This window comes from Mus caroli, chromosome 10 (assembly GCF_900094665.2).
Source record: "Mus caroli chromosome 10, CAROLI_EIJ_v1.1, whole genome shotgun sequence".
NCBI classification, from domain to species: domain Eukaryota; kingdom Metazoa; phylum Chordata; class Mammalia; order Rodentia; family Muridae; genus Mus; species Mus caroli.
In genome coordinates, this window is record NC_034579.1 from 79776859 (window position 1) to 79792809 (window position 15951).

Consider the following 15951-nt stretch of genomic DNA (forward strand, 5'->3'; position numbering starts at 1 on the left):
GAGGGAGGGAGGGAGGAAAGAAGGAAGGAAGGAAGGAAGGAAGGAAGGAAGGAAGGAAGGAAGGAAGGAAGGAAGGAAGGAAGGAAGGAAAACTACAGTGGGTGTTTAGCTTCTTCAGGACACCTGTTCTCTCCTCCAACTGCCCAGTCTTAAAACAACAGGCTGAAAAGGAAACTTCCTGTTAGTGATCTGTAGAACAAATGATTCGATCAGGAAAGTTAAGACGGCATTGGTTATTCTGAGATTTGGGGGAAGAGGGAAGAGCTGAGAGGCTGGAGAGATGGCTAATGGTTAAAAGTACTTACTGGCTATCTGGCTACTGTTTCAGAGGACCTGGGTTTAATTCTCAGCACCCTACGGCAGCTCACAACCATCTATAACTCAGATTCCAGGGATGGATGCCCGCCCTCTTCTGTTCTCCACAAGCACTGCTTGCAAGTGGTACACATACAGGCAAAATGTTCATACACATAAAATACAAGTAAGTAATTTGTTTAGAGATGGTTTACATGGAGTTTAGAAACTGGAAGCTCAAATATAAAAACCGGGCTCCTTCAAACTGCACAAAAGGACTCCTTAGAAAAATACCTTGGTAACCTGAAGTATCACCCTTAGGAGCCTCAGGTTTCCACCTCACAAGGCTTACAGTCCAATGACATCCCATAGCTATCTGCATACATTCGATGACATATTTCAACTCTACCTTCAGTAATTTCTTTCTGCCAAGTCTTTATGGCTGCAAATTCTACCTACTATGAGAACTCCATGCCAATGGTTCAATACAGCTTACCTGTATGTATTTTGAGGTGTGTCCGTAGGTTGCTTGGATCACTAAAAGCCTTGCTACAAAAATCACACTTGTGGGGCTTCATACCCATGTGACCCATAAAGTGAACGTGGAGTTTGGAAGGCGAGANAAAAGCCTGGGGGCACATTGAACACTTCCACTTCCTTTCCTTGCTGTGGCTTGGCCCATGGCTGCTGCTGTGGCCCTGGCTAGGGAGATGATTGTGGATATGGCTGGTCAGATGAGCTTTGAACTCTGAATAGGAACTGCACTCCTTGCCACAGTTACAGAGGTGCACATCTGGGTGTTCAGGAACACCTTTAAAAAAATAAATCAGTATTTCCTGTTACTTTAATTTCAAAATTATTCTTGACATTAATAACTGACGATTACAATTTCCTTCTACCAAAATGTCTGACTCACTCACTCCCTGTCAATTAAGAAGCCTTGTTCAGTGCCATACTCCTATCATTTAAAAACAGTGCACACAGGAAGCACTGGGTAAACACAGAATTGACACCATCTATTTTCCTGGAGAAACCATTTACTTTTTGTAGTGCACACAAACTCTTAAGTAGACCTATAAATGTGACACAGTAGAAAGAAAAGCACATTAAATCCAACGGAAGGGGCTTTGCTAACTCTCAAGAAGTTCAAAGAACAGTTTCAGGGATTTACAAGTCCTGATTCAAAGTCCTACAACAAACGCTTGTTTATCTGAAACAGCAACATCCACCTAGTGGAGAAGTCTGACTTCTGTCACCACCCGCAGAGCCAGCAGCTTGCTTTCATACAGCCGCCACTGTAAGATCCAATTCTCCTCCCAGTCACTGATGAACTGCGCTAGAGTCTTGAGAACAAGCCTCACAGACTTACCTATCTGCTGAGCGTAATTGCGGCTGTAATAGAAAAGCAGCTCACTTTCAGGAGGGATGTCTTGTGAGGTACAGAAATAGATTTTCCCATCATGGGGATAGGCCACCAAATTCTGTTCTTCACGGTTCCTACATAACCACATTCAATAGATCAAGTATAAGAGAAAGGGTCTCATTATGTTGCGCAGGCTGGTTGCAAACTTCTGGCCTCAATTAACTTTCCTGCTTCAACCTTCTAAATAGCTAGGGCTACAAGTACCTTCCACAATTGGCTTAGGATACTTTTTCCTCAGTGCTGTGGTTCAAACTAAAGCTTTACACATTCTAGCCCAGAAATTCTATCAATAAGCTCCATCTGCTGCCCCTCGAGTACAGTAATTCTGAGATATATACACATCATACCATACCCTCTGTAAGCAGAATCCAGTGAAAGCTGAGACAGAACTATTTTCTCTATTGTTTCTATAACTCTACCCTCCCTATTAGATTGTGAAGAAACATAATTCTTGCTGTAGTATGTAGGTAGTAGGTAGTCATTCCTTTAGTCAGAAACAACAGTCTGCTAGGAGATGCAATATGAGCAAGTAGCAAGGCACGGGCAACACACACCTGTAATCCCAGCCCCCGAGAGGCAGAGGCAGGATTCATTACAGGAGCACCGCTCCAAATACCAGGCAGACTGACGTACATGAGATCCTATCTCAAAACAAACCAAAGCTAAATGAAAACGAAGCATGCCTGCTTATTTTAAGACTGGGTCCTAATTGGTGCTGACTAACCTAGGGCTTGCTATGTAGCCCAGCCCAGAACGTGCAGAGGTTCGTGCCTCAGGCTCCCAAGTGCTGGTCGCTGGTCATTTTAGGCCTGAGTCACAATATCCATGAAGTCTTAAAAATTCCCTATGACAAATATTTATGAAGATAGAAAGCTAACAAAAATTAACTCTAGTAATAGCCTGAAAAAGACTACTGGTGATATGAAGAGGCATTTACTTGTAAACTCAGGTATCATTCCTTATTGCCCAGAAACCAAATAAAATGTTTTTAAAAAGACATTGTTTTATAGCCACCACCAGTCAGCTGCTACTAGACTGGAAATGCTGAAAGGCTTGGGCTTAAGGACTTCAAGGTCCTAGTGGCAACGTGTATTCATCAGTCTTCCATAGCTTATGCTGAGTGTACTACTGAACCTCCACCCCAATGGTAGTGACCTCGTTACTAAAGCAGCCTTACCTGGCTTTGCGCACAAACATCATCCAATTACACTCATTCTCATCGGTTGTAATGATGCAGAACTCCAGGACACCATTGTGGTATATCTGCCAACAGAAGACAAGCACACATGTACAGTCAACTGATAACCTTTCATTTGCTCAGCTAGTTAGTGCGAATTAGGGCCCTCTCTCTCTCCATGCTTATCTCGCCACCTTTCCCGTTTCCAGAAATATAAGCAAGTGGTTAGAGGTCTCCAGGTGCTGCTCCGTGTACAGAATGACTTCACTCTGAGTACCTTGGCTAAAAACATTAAGCTACAGTCTACTTATCTATCCATCTTTATCAAAACACCAGATAGTGACAGTCGGGATGACTGTCTCCTGAAGGCAGAGCGCTATCCACCCATTTTCCCAGTCAGACATTAAAAGTAAAGTTCCCTATCATACACGACCTCACTGTTTCAACTCTGCCCCCATCTGTTAGATTCTATATAAATATGTTACTGATACAGCTATTGACGTCAAAACCTTACATTCACATTAGGAAACTAGAGAAATAATCGTAGCTAATTCTAAAACTGTTTCCTAAGCCAAATACTGAAGGAATGTTTAGTTAACTAAAAATAACTTTTATTTTGTAAACAAAGTTCATAGCCTCAGCAGTCATAAGAAATCAAAATGTATAAACGATTCAAATTGGAGCTGAGATAGCCTGGTGGTTAAGAGCACTAGCTACTCTTGCAAGGTTCTGGGTTCACGTCCCAGCTCCCACATGGAAGCTCACAACTGTCTATAGCGCTAGTTCCAGGGGCTCTGATACTCTCCTGCGGGCTCCATAGACTGCACACAAGTGCTACACATACATTTAGGCAAAATTCCCAAACATATAAGATAAAGATGTGTTTTTAAAAGAGATCGGAATCATTGCATTAATCTATAAAATGAAAACTGCATCAGTTTATCCCCTATTTGTTCAACAGCTGTTTATACCGGAAATAAGAGAAAATGAAATACAAACAATGGACACAAGTGCACTCAGTTCTATCTAATTTTGACTGGCTATGCTTTAAACAATGAAAACTGCCCCCAGAAATGTCACGCACGGTGTTGGCATGGCCCACTCCCAACATCTGGGAAGCTGCAGAGGAGGACTCAAAGAGTGTGAGGTCAGCTTGGGATACAAAAAGCAGCAGCAGCAGCAGCCAGGAGTCCGAGGAATCTCTTCAGCACTGACCTTCCAGACATGGTTAATGGCCTTGTCTGTCCACTCTGCTACTTCCAAGGAGTGACTCTGCTGACCAATCAGAGGCCCGAAGCAAGTCCGCACAGGAATGGTTTCTGCAGTCCATACACCTATCAGTGGAAGGACACCAACTACACAATGATTTAAACCTACTGAGAGGCAGGCACTTAACCCAGACAAAGAATCTCACGGTCACCAAAGCTAACATTTCTGATGTGTCCACAGTCCTGAGACAGCTAAGACGTGTAGGTCCTAGGCTAAAGGAACAGACAAAGTAGCCAACAAGATGGCTCAGTGTCACTTGTCATGAAACCTTGATGACCTGAGTTCCACCCACAGAACTCCACTTCTGAAAAGGTATTCTCTGACCTTCACCTCTCTCTCTCTCTCTCTCTCTCTCTCTCTCTCTCACACACACACACACACACACACACACACACACACACACACACAAATTGAAATGCATAAGCAAAATCAAATTCCTGCTGTATACACACAAAACCTACATGTTTCCAAACATTATTTTAGAGTAAACAAGAGACCAGAAAATGTTTTATCAAAAAATAGCAATCTATATCAAATAAATCAAGCTTCTAAAATTTCTTATACTTAATATAATGCATGACTATTATCTAAGCAGTTTAGTGCTTTCAAGATTTATGCCCAACTGTAGCTGAAAATAATAAACCTAATTTTGCATTTTCAAAGGACTGGCACAGTAATTCAGAAGCTGTGAAATTCAGACATGGGTAAGTAAGCCCTGATAATCACAATTCCTTTCTGAAAAATGCTACACAAGTACACAAACACAAGTCTGTTTATTTTCTTCGTGACACCTGATTATCAGAGGTAGATTTCTCACATTTTATTAGAAAACAAGTTTCTAATATGGTGAACATGGTGGCTTGGTAGTTGATGGATGTCCGAGAACAGAGGCTGTCAGACTCAGGCCAAGATTTGTGCTTCTAGTTGGTTTTGGCTCTCAGGAGAGGATTCTCACCTAAGCTTTCAGAGGCTGTATTGTTGTCACCATCAGAGAAGTCAACCATTCCCTACCATTTACAGTTTTACTTCCTAATGTTTATAATTTGAAGCCACTGAGTTTTAGATCAACTAGTCACTACTTCCACACACATACTTTCACAGCTCCGTCCCATAAAGGAGATTTGATGGGATTGTGTGGTTTCTTCCAAGATTCTTACCAACATCTGTTCCCACAATGGACTGGCGAAGAACAAGCTGCTTCGGGAGCGATAGTCTTGCTCTGCTCTCTATTGGTGTGTCAGGAACAAAAGTCACTGGTCCATGATCAGGGCAATCTGAGGGGTAGGCTCGGTCACAAAGAGTGCACCCTGTAGGCAGCACATGTCAAAGACAAATAAATGGGTGTTCACATAAACTAAGTTACCACTTGGATTCAAATGCCAATTACTAAATGCAATCAGTAAGAAGGATCTTAATTACACTTATTATTAATTGGAGACTTTAAAGACTAATACATAGGGCTCCTCACTGACTGGCTTCTGCACTTTTAGACGACCTTGTTCACTGTATTGCCGAGTTCTTTTGTACCCTTTGCTGACAGTTTCATCCCACTGCCACGGCCATGATTACCTTCAGATAATCCCTCTCTGAGCTCCACTCGCTATCTCCACTGAGCACCTTACACAATGAATCAATGTCTAAAATGGATTCATCACTTCTCCCTCCCATAAGCTACCACTGTACTCTTCCCCAACCTGTCTGTCAGCACCGAGTTATGTAGCGTCTCATTCAGGAACTTGAGCTTTCTCCTCAGCACCAGCCCTTTAGCCCACATCCAAGCTCCAATGACTGCTCCACAAATGTTCTACTTTCTTCATCTTAGCTACTTCTACTGTAAGGAGATTATCTCCCTACCATACTTGCCTCTAATAAGTCTAACAGCTCACAATGCAGTAGAACCCCATACCAATCCTTACTCTTAAAACCTTCACTGATCTTGAAAGCCCTGTATGTTCAGCTCCTGCTTGTCTCTGCAGGTGACTGTTCCCTCAGACCCATTTTCCACCACAGCCACCCCACAGCCTCCTAAACCATTTCTGACTCTTCATTCTAGGCACTTGGGTGCCCATGCCTGTCTTCCTATCAATTGCCTACCATCTTGCCTGTCTTCAGGTCTATGCTAACACATATGCTGCCTGCCCTCTGTGGCTAATGTGCCCTGACCCTTCCACAGCCCAGTTAGTTGTTGTTCTTCTCATGGTCACGCTTTGACTGTTCTTCTGTACTACAGCTGCCTGTGTCTTGTCCATGCTTCCTATGGGCTACAGGTTCCTCGTGGTCTGTACTGTTTAGGTAGACTGCCCTGTCCCCTGCATCTGGCAGAGCACAGCATATAGTGAGCTATGAAAATTTCCTGCATGGACTAAGCACACAGTGAAACCAACGAATCAACCATTTTATATGGTTCTTGTTGCTGCCTAATAAAAAAGAACTTTTACATGCCCAATCATGGTAACTTATACTCTAGGAAAAATCACTGCATATCAACCTACATTTGCCCACAGTTATAAAAGTGATCCAGAAACTTTTTTCTTCTGGCATACGCTGAAAAAAAAAAAGTTTATCACCAAGATTATCATTGTGAAGTTTTATGCCTGTAACGCTCTGTTTGGGAAAATACCTTGAATAATATAGGGAAAATACAGACACAACTATATTGTCTGTTTACTCCAGGGTGTCACTGTAAGAACGACTGAACTGTACTTTATTTGACTTGAGCAAATGGCACCAAATTAAAAAAAAGGACATTATGAGGGCAAAGAAAATTCCAAAATGCAATTCCTCACATCGTTAACCAATACCAGACTATGACAAACACTAGTTAGGACAATGGTATTTTTAAGGCCAATATTTGGGATCCAGAGAGATGGCTCAGCAATTACGAGTACTTGATACTCTTGCAGAGGACCTAGGTTCGATTCCCAGAACGCACACATTGGCTCACCATCTGTAACTCCAGTTCCAGGGAATCCAACACTGCCCTAGCTTCTGCCGGCATTAGGCATGCATGTGATACATGTACATGCATGCAGGAAAAACCCTCACACACATACAATTTTAAAACACACAAAAAAAGTATTTCCAGAAGAAAACAGTGAAGCACACTCACAAATTGTAAACAAGGTTGCCATGTTTTCCTTGTTTGAATTGGAGTCTTCCATTTGCAGTGAAGATGGTACAAAAGACAAGCTGTCTGAGGATACATCTACATGACCTGTCCCCATGGCAACCTCCTGNGTGATGGAAGAGACAGCCACAGGCTCTAGGCTAAGGCCAACTTCATGGAGGGAAACAGACTCTAGGGAGGCCAGGTTGTGTGAGGTAGAGAGTGCCACGCTTACAGAGTTGGTGCTCATGGCCACCGTGTGGATGGAGTCACTGAGGGTACTGTCAGACATCCCATTGACCNGGTTTGCAATGTGGTCAGTCTCCATGACCACAGGAAGCTCCAGACCATTCCCGTGAATGGGTATCACACCACCATGTCCTACAGCGTCTGCTGTAAGGCTGTTGCTCACAGAATCCACAGAGAGAGAGGCTCCTGACTTCTGGAGCCATTTGGGATTTGGGAATGCTCTCCTGTAACACCATCCATTGTAAGCTCCTCTGCCATTCCATCTGTGGAGATTGGGCTGGTAACCCTAGAAACATTCTCCACAGTGATTGTTGTGTCCAATGTTACGTCGTGACCATCATTAGGATGAAGACTTTGGGCACCATGTGTGTTTACAGATCGAGAGTTTATTGAAACAATGCCTAGTTCTAATCCAACATTTCCATTGGCCTGATANGGATCTAGTGCTGAAGGGTTGTTGGTGATAGATAATGCTGTATTTCCATCAACATTTATAGAGTTGGGGAGTTGGGGAGGATATACTGAGGAGGTGGTCTGTCAGCTAAATAAGATAAAATGCCTGAGGAAAAAAAGAGATATCAGAGATATTTAGCACATTGTTAAACATAAAAAAATTTCAAATATTAGGAACTGTTTTCCTTTCTAATATAGCTAAGTTAAATAACCTACTACTTCTTTACTCGACGACTATATAAGTAGCACATATACCATTCTGAGTTTCTCTATGGAACTCAGATCCTAAACACATGAAACTTATCTGAAGCCAGTTAGAAACAACTTACATGAAACCGACCTCTAATAGCTATGTGATTGCAATTCTTTGGTCCAAAGATGCTAAAATTTGCTCTATAAAAAATGTAAATAAATAATAAAATTATTTAAGAGCTTCTGTCATAAAACTATCAAAACACATTAAACTATTCAAAACAACCATTACAGAAATTTTTTGGGAGGAGAGCAGGAGCAGGTTGGGATCAGACCTAGGGCCTCAAAAAAGTCTTACTATAAGAACTACATCCCAAATTCAAAGCTGTGGTTCCGAGGATGTGGGATGTCACCTGCAGTACTGCTAGTGGGAGAGTATATACTGAAACACAGTGTATTTATGAAACTCAGAACGACCACACTGTCGTGCATTAAACACCATTTACAGCAACCTTCCCTAAACGCCTGAGTGTATTTTGTAAATATACACAAAGACGACACCCCTAAGGACATCAGCTACAGTGACCATAAATTCTGGAAAAAGCAAGCTGGCCACTCATGTAATAAACCATTAAATATCCAATCAGTACTTTTTTTTTTTTCTGAGACAAAGTCTAGACTAAATTCCTGGTCTCCCTGCTTCAGCCTCTCAAATGCTGGAATTACAGGGGTAGGCCATTTAAAAAGACCATTATCGGGCTCGGTGGCACACCTCTTTAATCCCAGCACTCGGCAGAGGCAGGCAAGTCTCTGTGAGTTCAAAGCCAGCCTGGTCAACATAGTGAGTCCTTAGGCCCACCAGAACAACATAGCCTATTTCAAAAAAAGAGGACAGGATGAGGGTTATGAAAAATCATCTAGTAGCAGGGGAATATACTAAGTACAAAGACACACAATTGCAGAGAAATCACAGTCTTGATCATGAAAAACTGTAGCAACTAATGCTCCAAAAAAAAAAAGTATACCAGAAGGAGAGATGTGGCTTCCCTTTCTCCCTGCTTGCTACATTTTCTAAAGAGTGTATCAATACATTTATCACAGAATAAAAGTCAATAAACTCTAAGCCAGACAGGTAGCTGTTAAAGCACAGAATTAAAAACACTGAACCAAAATTCAGTGATCATAGTTTGCTTCATAAAAAAACTATTAACACTCTACCACAGGGAACTGAAGATGGCTCAGTAGGTAAAGCCACGGAAGCCAAAGGATCAGAGTCTAGATCCCCAACACACACATGTAAATCCCATGTTGTGTATCCCACCTGTAATCCCACAGATCACTGATGTGAACTGGTCAGTTACACTAGCTGTTGAATTAGCAAGTTCTGGATGCAGCGAAAGACTCTGCTTCAATACATAAGGTGGGAGGTAACTGAGAACTGACATCAACCTCTAGCCTCCATATGCACACGCATCAACAGATACCTGTGCACTCATACACGTGCATGCACACTATACACATACAGATGCAAAGAAAAAAATAGTAACACAAAGCAGGCATGGTAGGACTCATCTATAACTCTGACACTGAGGAAGCAGAGCAGAGAACTCACTTTGAGGCTACCCTTGTCTTAATAGCAGATTCCAGGGCTACAAATAAGACCCTGTCTCAAACCAACAACAACAACAAAACCAAACCAAAAGCCCCTCATGCCTGTAATCCAGCACTTTGAAGGTGGAAAGCGAGAAGATTGGGAGCAAGGTCATTCTCATACACAGGCAGGTAGTTGCCCAGTCTCAAAATAAAAAGGGGGTCAGCTGTAGCATGCATAAGGCCATAAGGTTCAATCCCCACCACTTCAAAACAAAACAATTTAAAAAACTACAAACTAAAAACTGTGCTAGCAAGACTCAACTTGCGTCCTTTAATACTGAACTTTGTACATATTTTAAGCAAAGCACACAAAAACCCAGGGATTGCTATCCAAAGATGAGAGAAAAAGATGTTAACTCTAATCTCCAATCGCTGAGGTCAAAAGTTGGTTGTATTCCCCACCACCACCACCCCCAACCACCACGAGTCACTATAAACTTACCAGGTAGAACCACGAGTCACTATAAACTTACCAGGTAGAACCACGAGTAACTATAAACTTACCAGGTAGAACCACGAGTAACTATAAACTTACCAGGCAGAACCACGAGTAACTATAAACTTACCAGGTAGAACCACGAGTAACTATAAACTTACCAGGTAGAACCACGAGTCACTATAAACTTACCAGGTAGAATGGTTCTGAAGTAACTGCTCTCTAGGTGAGGGTAAGGTGGTGGAGGTAGGGTGTAGTTCCTCTCAGGTAGCCCACACATCACTCCTCGATCTCCAATGCCCACGGGGAGCATCAGAGACAAGGCAGAAGGCAGAGAGCTCAGGGAGGGACCCAGGTTTGGAATTGCCACTGGAAGTCCTAAAAGGGGGGGGGGGGGGGAATTTTATTAATTAAAAGATTGGTACCTAAAAACCACTGACAAAATCTCTTAGAACTCCCAGAAACAGAAACAAAATCTCACCCTAGTAGCACTTTATAACCCAAGATGCTATTGGGCAACATCTATAACAAAAACATACAATCTAGTCCCCAAATTACTTCTCAGAAAGGGTCTATTTAGCTCAGGTTGGCCTATGCTCTTCTCGAGTGCTAGGATTACAGATGAACAAACCTGGCCCTCCAATTAGCTCAGTGTGTATTAGTGCACATCAGGGGTTTTTTAAAGTGCTAAATTGATCCTCCAGTTGTGTTTCTCCTAAATATCCAAACAATTAACAATCTAGTTTAAATAACAGCTAAGAGGGAAAAAATAACAAATAACACTAAAAACAAAAACAACAAGCAGGTCTGGAGAGTCGGCTCAGTGGTCAAGAGAATGTACTGGTCCAGAGGACTGGAATTCAATTGCCAGCAACCTTATCAAGTAACTCCAGCTCCAGGACAAGCCACTATGCAAGGCACCTGCCCTCATGTGCATACTTACAAGTAAATAAAATTTTAAAATGAATCTTTAAAATAAATAAATATAAAAAACAAAAACTATTCACAAATATGGTTTCTTGCAGTGATAACTTATTGTAAAGCTTTGTTTATTTTCCTATTTCTATGACTATACATTTCACTTTTAAAACTCCCAAATGCTTGGAATGGTTGGTGCATTATTGTAATCCCAGAACCAGAGAAGCTGAGACAGAAGGATTTTGAATTTGAGCCTAGGCAACATAGTGAAATCCTGTCTAAAAATGTAACAAACAAAAACCAGGTATGTTTGTACTTGGAACCCATCCAGATTCAAGTGAAATGTAGAACGGTATGCGCATATTTTCAGCACTTTCTCTACAAACTTCACAATAAAAAAGTCTGATCTTAGACTATATCCACCTCGGATTATACTCATTTGCAAAAGTCTTAAATGACTTTCCCTGTGCCTAACCAGGCACAAATGAATACTCACCAACTTACTCAGTGCTGATCTGCATATTTTGGCCAGAGGGAGTATTTTTTTAATATAAACTTTTTCCTCTTAATAAGACTGTTTCCTAAAAGGACTAGCTAAGGGACTAAACAGATGGGTTAACAATTTTCAGAGTTTCAAGGCGAAGGTTGGCCTTCTACTGCTCTTCCTGCCTACACTTGTAAACAACGAGAGTACAGAATATTCCACTAGGCTCTTTGAGGGTTTCTGTTTTTTGGTTTTTTTGTGGGGCTGGAGAGATGGCTAAGCAGCTAAGAGCATTTGCTACACTTACAGGAGAACCCAAGTCCAGAGTCTTAGCACCCACATTGTAGCTCACAACCATCTGCAACTTGGGTCCCAAAGTGCCCGACTCTCTATTCTGGCTTCTGTGGGCACCAGGTACACATGTAGTTTACAAAAGTCACTCTGGGCCTGTTGCAGTTTATTAATGTGTAAAGAAGCACCGTGTTTCCAACAAGAATCAGACAAAACACATACGTGTACATATCACATATATAAACTTTTTTATAATTTCTTTTGTTGGCACTTTAAGAAAAGAGATGCTAATTTCAATTAATATATGACTTGGCTGTTACATTTTATTAATTCAGGATATAATTTTCTATGAAGAACTAAACATCTTTTCCATATTGTTTAAAAATACTAAACACAAAGTCCAATATAACATTACAATGCCACATATCCTTAAGAACCAATAGCTGGGGCTGGTGAGATGGCTCAGTGGGTAAGAGCACCCGACTGCTCTTCCGAAGGTCCAGAGTTCAAATCCCAGCAACCACATGGTGGCTCANGAGATCTGGCGCCCTCTTCTGGAGTGTCTGAAGACAGCTACAGTGTACTTACATATAATAAATAAATAAATAAATAAAAAGATAAAATGTTCTGTCAAATAATTTAAAAAAAAAAAAAAAAAAAAAGAACCAATAGCTTACTCATTTCCCATTTCAATAGGAAAAGGAAAAATCAGACAATAAAAGGGCTTTCAGAACCAGGTGTGGTGGCACATGCCTGTAATCCCAGCACTAGGGAGGTGAAGTCAGGAGAATCAAGAATGCAAGTCTATCATGGTTATATTAAGATTGGGGCCAGCTCAGGGTACGTAAGACCAGTCCTCAAACAAAACAAAATCTCCCAACAACAAAAAAAGGAGTCCGTGTACTAAGGCATGGGCTAGGAAGAATAAGCACACTTCATGTGTTTCTGAGGATGCACAAGCTCACAGGAAGTTCCACTTAAGACCTCCATCCCTGGCACTACTTTCCCATAAAGCCAGGCCTTGTACACTTCTACAGATGCTCAATTTCCAATCCAAAAGAAAACAAGCCTGATTTCAAATGCTTGGAACTTACAGAGGAGAGCTAACTGATCTTCTATTAATTAAGGACAAGATGTCAAAGTGTCAACCAGATGAGTGTGAGACACCCCAAATAAAAAGCCAAGTCAGTTTCAGCTTTGGATGAAAGAGACTATCAGAAAAAAAAGCTGCTACTCTATCTATAATACTTTGTAGAGGGCACTTTCTTGTTTCTCTGTACTACCCTTAGCACACTCAGAACTCAACACAATGTTCAAGGGCAGCGGCTCCCCTCCCACTCACCTGGGGCAGGGATGGCACTGTGAGAGGGAGAGGCAGCCAAGCCCAGGTGACTTCCTGAGACTGGCAGGGCATTCATTGCTCACAGAGGATGAAGACAGCTGCTCCATCCCCACTGGGCTCAAGTTCATGTCATTCATCCTAGGAAAAAGCATAGACGACCATTGAGTCCACGTGTTAAAAGAGCCAAGAATCCAGGGCTGGGGAACTAGGACCTGACCAACTGCTCTTTATACACATATGACTGAAACCACAAGGCACTGTGATTCCAAGTTAACTAATGGGTGTCAATGCTGCAGACCACACACAGGGTGAAATCGATCTGCCTTGTTCCAAACCTTACACACAGCAGACACCGCCAACACCAGTCTGCGTCAGCAGCACTAGTCAGGGTGGCTTACTGTTTCTGCTGTTAGGTCACTCTCACGGTACTATCTCCATTTGGCTTATCAACGCAAACCAGTTTTCAGGCATTATCTTTAAAGTACTGGAATAGTTTTACTAATCCTTTGTATAGTGAGTTAAGTAAGCCTGAGACTGACTCAGATGGCATAAGGAAGTACCATGCTCTCCCTAAGAATCAGTATTTTCTTAAAATCTGTAACCACACCAGAGTAACAATAATCTTACTCCCTTCACACACTGAGGTTCATCATGCAAGCTTTACTAGAAGTCTACTGAAATAATTGTGAATTTGTACACTAATTCTGCAAAGTAAGGTAGGGGAGGATTTAAGTGTCAAAGATACAACATATGCCCCAAATCAGAAAGTAGTTCAGTAAAAGGGCATCATCAGCCATCCTGCAAAGGACAGTCAGAGATGTTCCGACACTTCAGACTCTATTGATACACGGGCCATTTTCAGAAGGCTGAAAAGTCAAAGAGTTGCCTTTTCTAGACAGTCCATCATGCAATATCACTAACCGCCTCGTAAAAGAGTCATACTGATATGAAGAGGCAGTAGTTTTAGCTAAGTGTGGTGGCACAAAAATAGGGAGGCTGGGTCAAGAGGACTGCCAGAAGTTCCAAGACTACCGTGGTCAGTCTGCAAACTACATAGCAAGATCTTGTCTCAAAAGAAAATAGCTGGGTTAAGAGCCTTTGCTGTTTTCCACAGGACGTGAATTCAGGCCCCAGTAACCATGTTTGGTTCCCAGGAGTCATCAGATGGCTTCAGAAACCTCCTGTAGCTCCAGAGGTTCCACACCCTCCTATGGCCTCAGAGGGCACCTGCACACACTGCATAGGCATAGACACAAACACATAGGCATAGACACAAACACATAATTAAAAGAAAACATTTTAAATATATGCACATACACTAGTTTCTAATCAGAATTTAGAGACCACCATCTTATCATTTACAGAAGCTAGCCACCCTTCTTAAAGGAGGTTAAAGGAGCTCTCCAGTGACCTCCCATCCTTACTCCACATTTACTGCAGCAGGTTCTTCCTGTTCGCCTAGGGTACCTAAGAAACAATGGGCAAGTGATTTACTCCTGCCCCTGCTAACCCTCACACTCGGAGGTTGTATGATGGTTAAATCATCACTGTCAAGCAGTGGATTTAGAATCCCATAGGCACACACTTTTGAGTGTGTCTCTGAGGGTGATTCCACCCACATTCAATGGGGTAGGACCCTGCATGAGGTAAAGTGAGGAAGCAAACCCAGCCCACGCTCCTCTCTGCTTCCAGATTACAGGCTGCCACATGACTGCCTCCCCCACCATGATGGGCTTCATCAAAGTAAACGGCCTTCTCTTAGGTGGCTTCTTGTCATGGATTTTGTCATAGCAACCACAGCGCTGATCGACTTTGTTATTCTTTAATTAACATACATGTACATGGGTTGAAAGGGTTGTGGATGTATTTAGTGGTCAGGAGGTAGTTCTCAACTTCCACGTTGTTGAGGCAGGATCCCTCTTGTTGCTGTGACCGCCTGTATCCGACTCCCATCTCCCAGAGGACTGCTAGAATTACAGATGCACATTCCTGCATATAGCTTTTTTCTGTGAGTGACCAGACTGGAATTGTCAGCCTCCCTACACAGCTGCTTTTATTCACTGGGCCATTTCTCCAGTCCTGGACTGGTACCTTAGTCCCCTTTTAACCATAAGAAAGCCTAGATTTTGAGGTTTAAAACAACAACAAAAAAAACCCACCAACCCCCCCCACACACACACACACTCACACACAAACCAAATCTAAAATCACCTAACTAGTCAGGGGTACAGCTGAGTTTTGAAGTCAAACCTAATTTAAGATTTCCAATCTCTTAGCCTAGAAACAATTTACAAACAAAACTGTTCTTGCTTTTTTTCCGAGTCCTGTTTACATTACAACCTGGCTTAACTGTGGGGTATAAAGTTTTTCACAGACCTGTTTCTAGAATTACACTCCATCTATATGGTAATCGTAAAACTAGCTTTTGGACATCAACTACATCCAAAAAATGTTCAAGCCACGCCCACTCATCACCCAGAGAGACAGCTAGAACCACATGGCAAATGAGGTACACTATCTGAAGGACCAAAGATCAACAAAAGGATGTTACTTCTCACGGGAGAATGGAAACTCCTTGTAACCTAAAGAAGCCACTGCTACTTTCGCAAAGTCTCTAGGCCCAGCTAGTTTAAAACAGACTTCTCTAAATTCTCCCACCTGCAA

General features: G+C 42.1%; 1 protein-coding gene across 1 annotated transcript in view; it reads right to left on the bottom strand.

The window, feature by feature from the left end:
• Prdm4 (PR/SET domain 4) overlaps positions 1 to 13424 on the bottom strand; it is a 20745-nt gene extending 7321 nt beyond the window's left edge. The window contains 11 exon segments of the mRNA XM_029482831.1: positions 791 to 1105; positions 1664 to 1791; positions 2895 to 2980; positions 4110 to 4228; positions 5321 to 5470; positions 7273 to 7696; positions 7699 to 8025; positions 8028 to 8077; positions 10445 to 10630; positions 13288 to 13360; positions 13362 to 13424. Of these exon segments, the coding sequence (XP_029338691.1) occupies positions 791 to 1105; positions 1664 to 1791; positions 2895 to 2980; positions 4110 to 4228; positions 5321 to 5470; positions 7273 to 7696; positions 7699 to 8025; positions 8028 to 8077; positions 10445 to 10630; positions 13288 to 13360; positions 13362 to 13424 (1921 nt within the window).
• Between the last annotated feature and the right edge of the window lie 2527 nt (positions 13425 to 15951).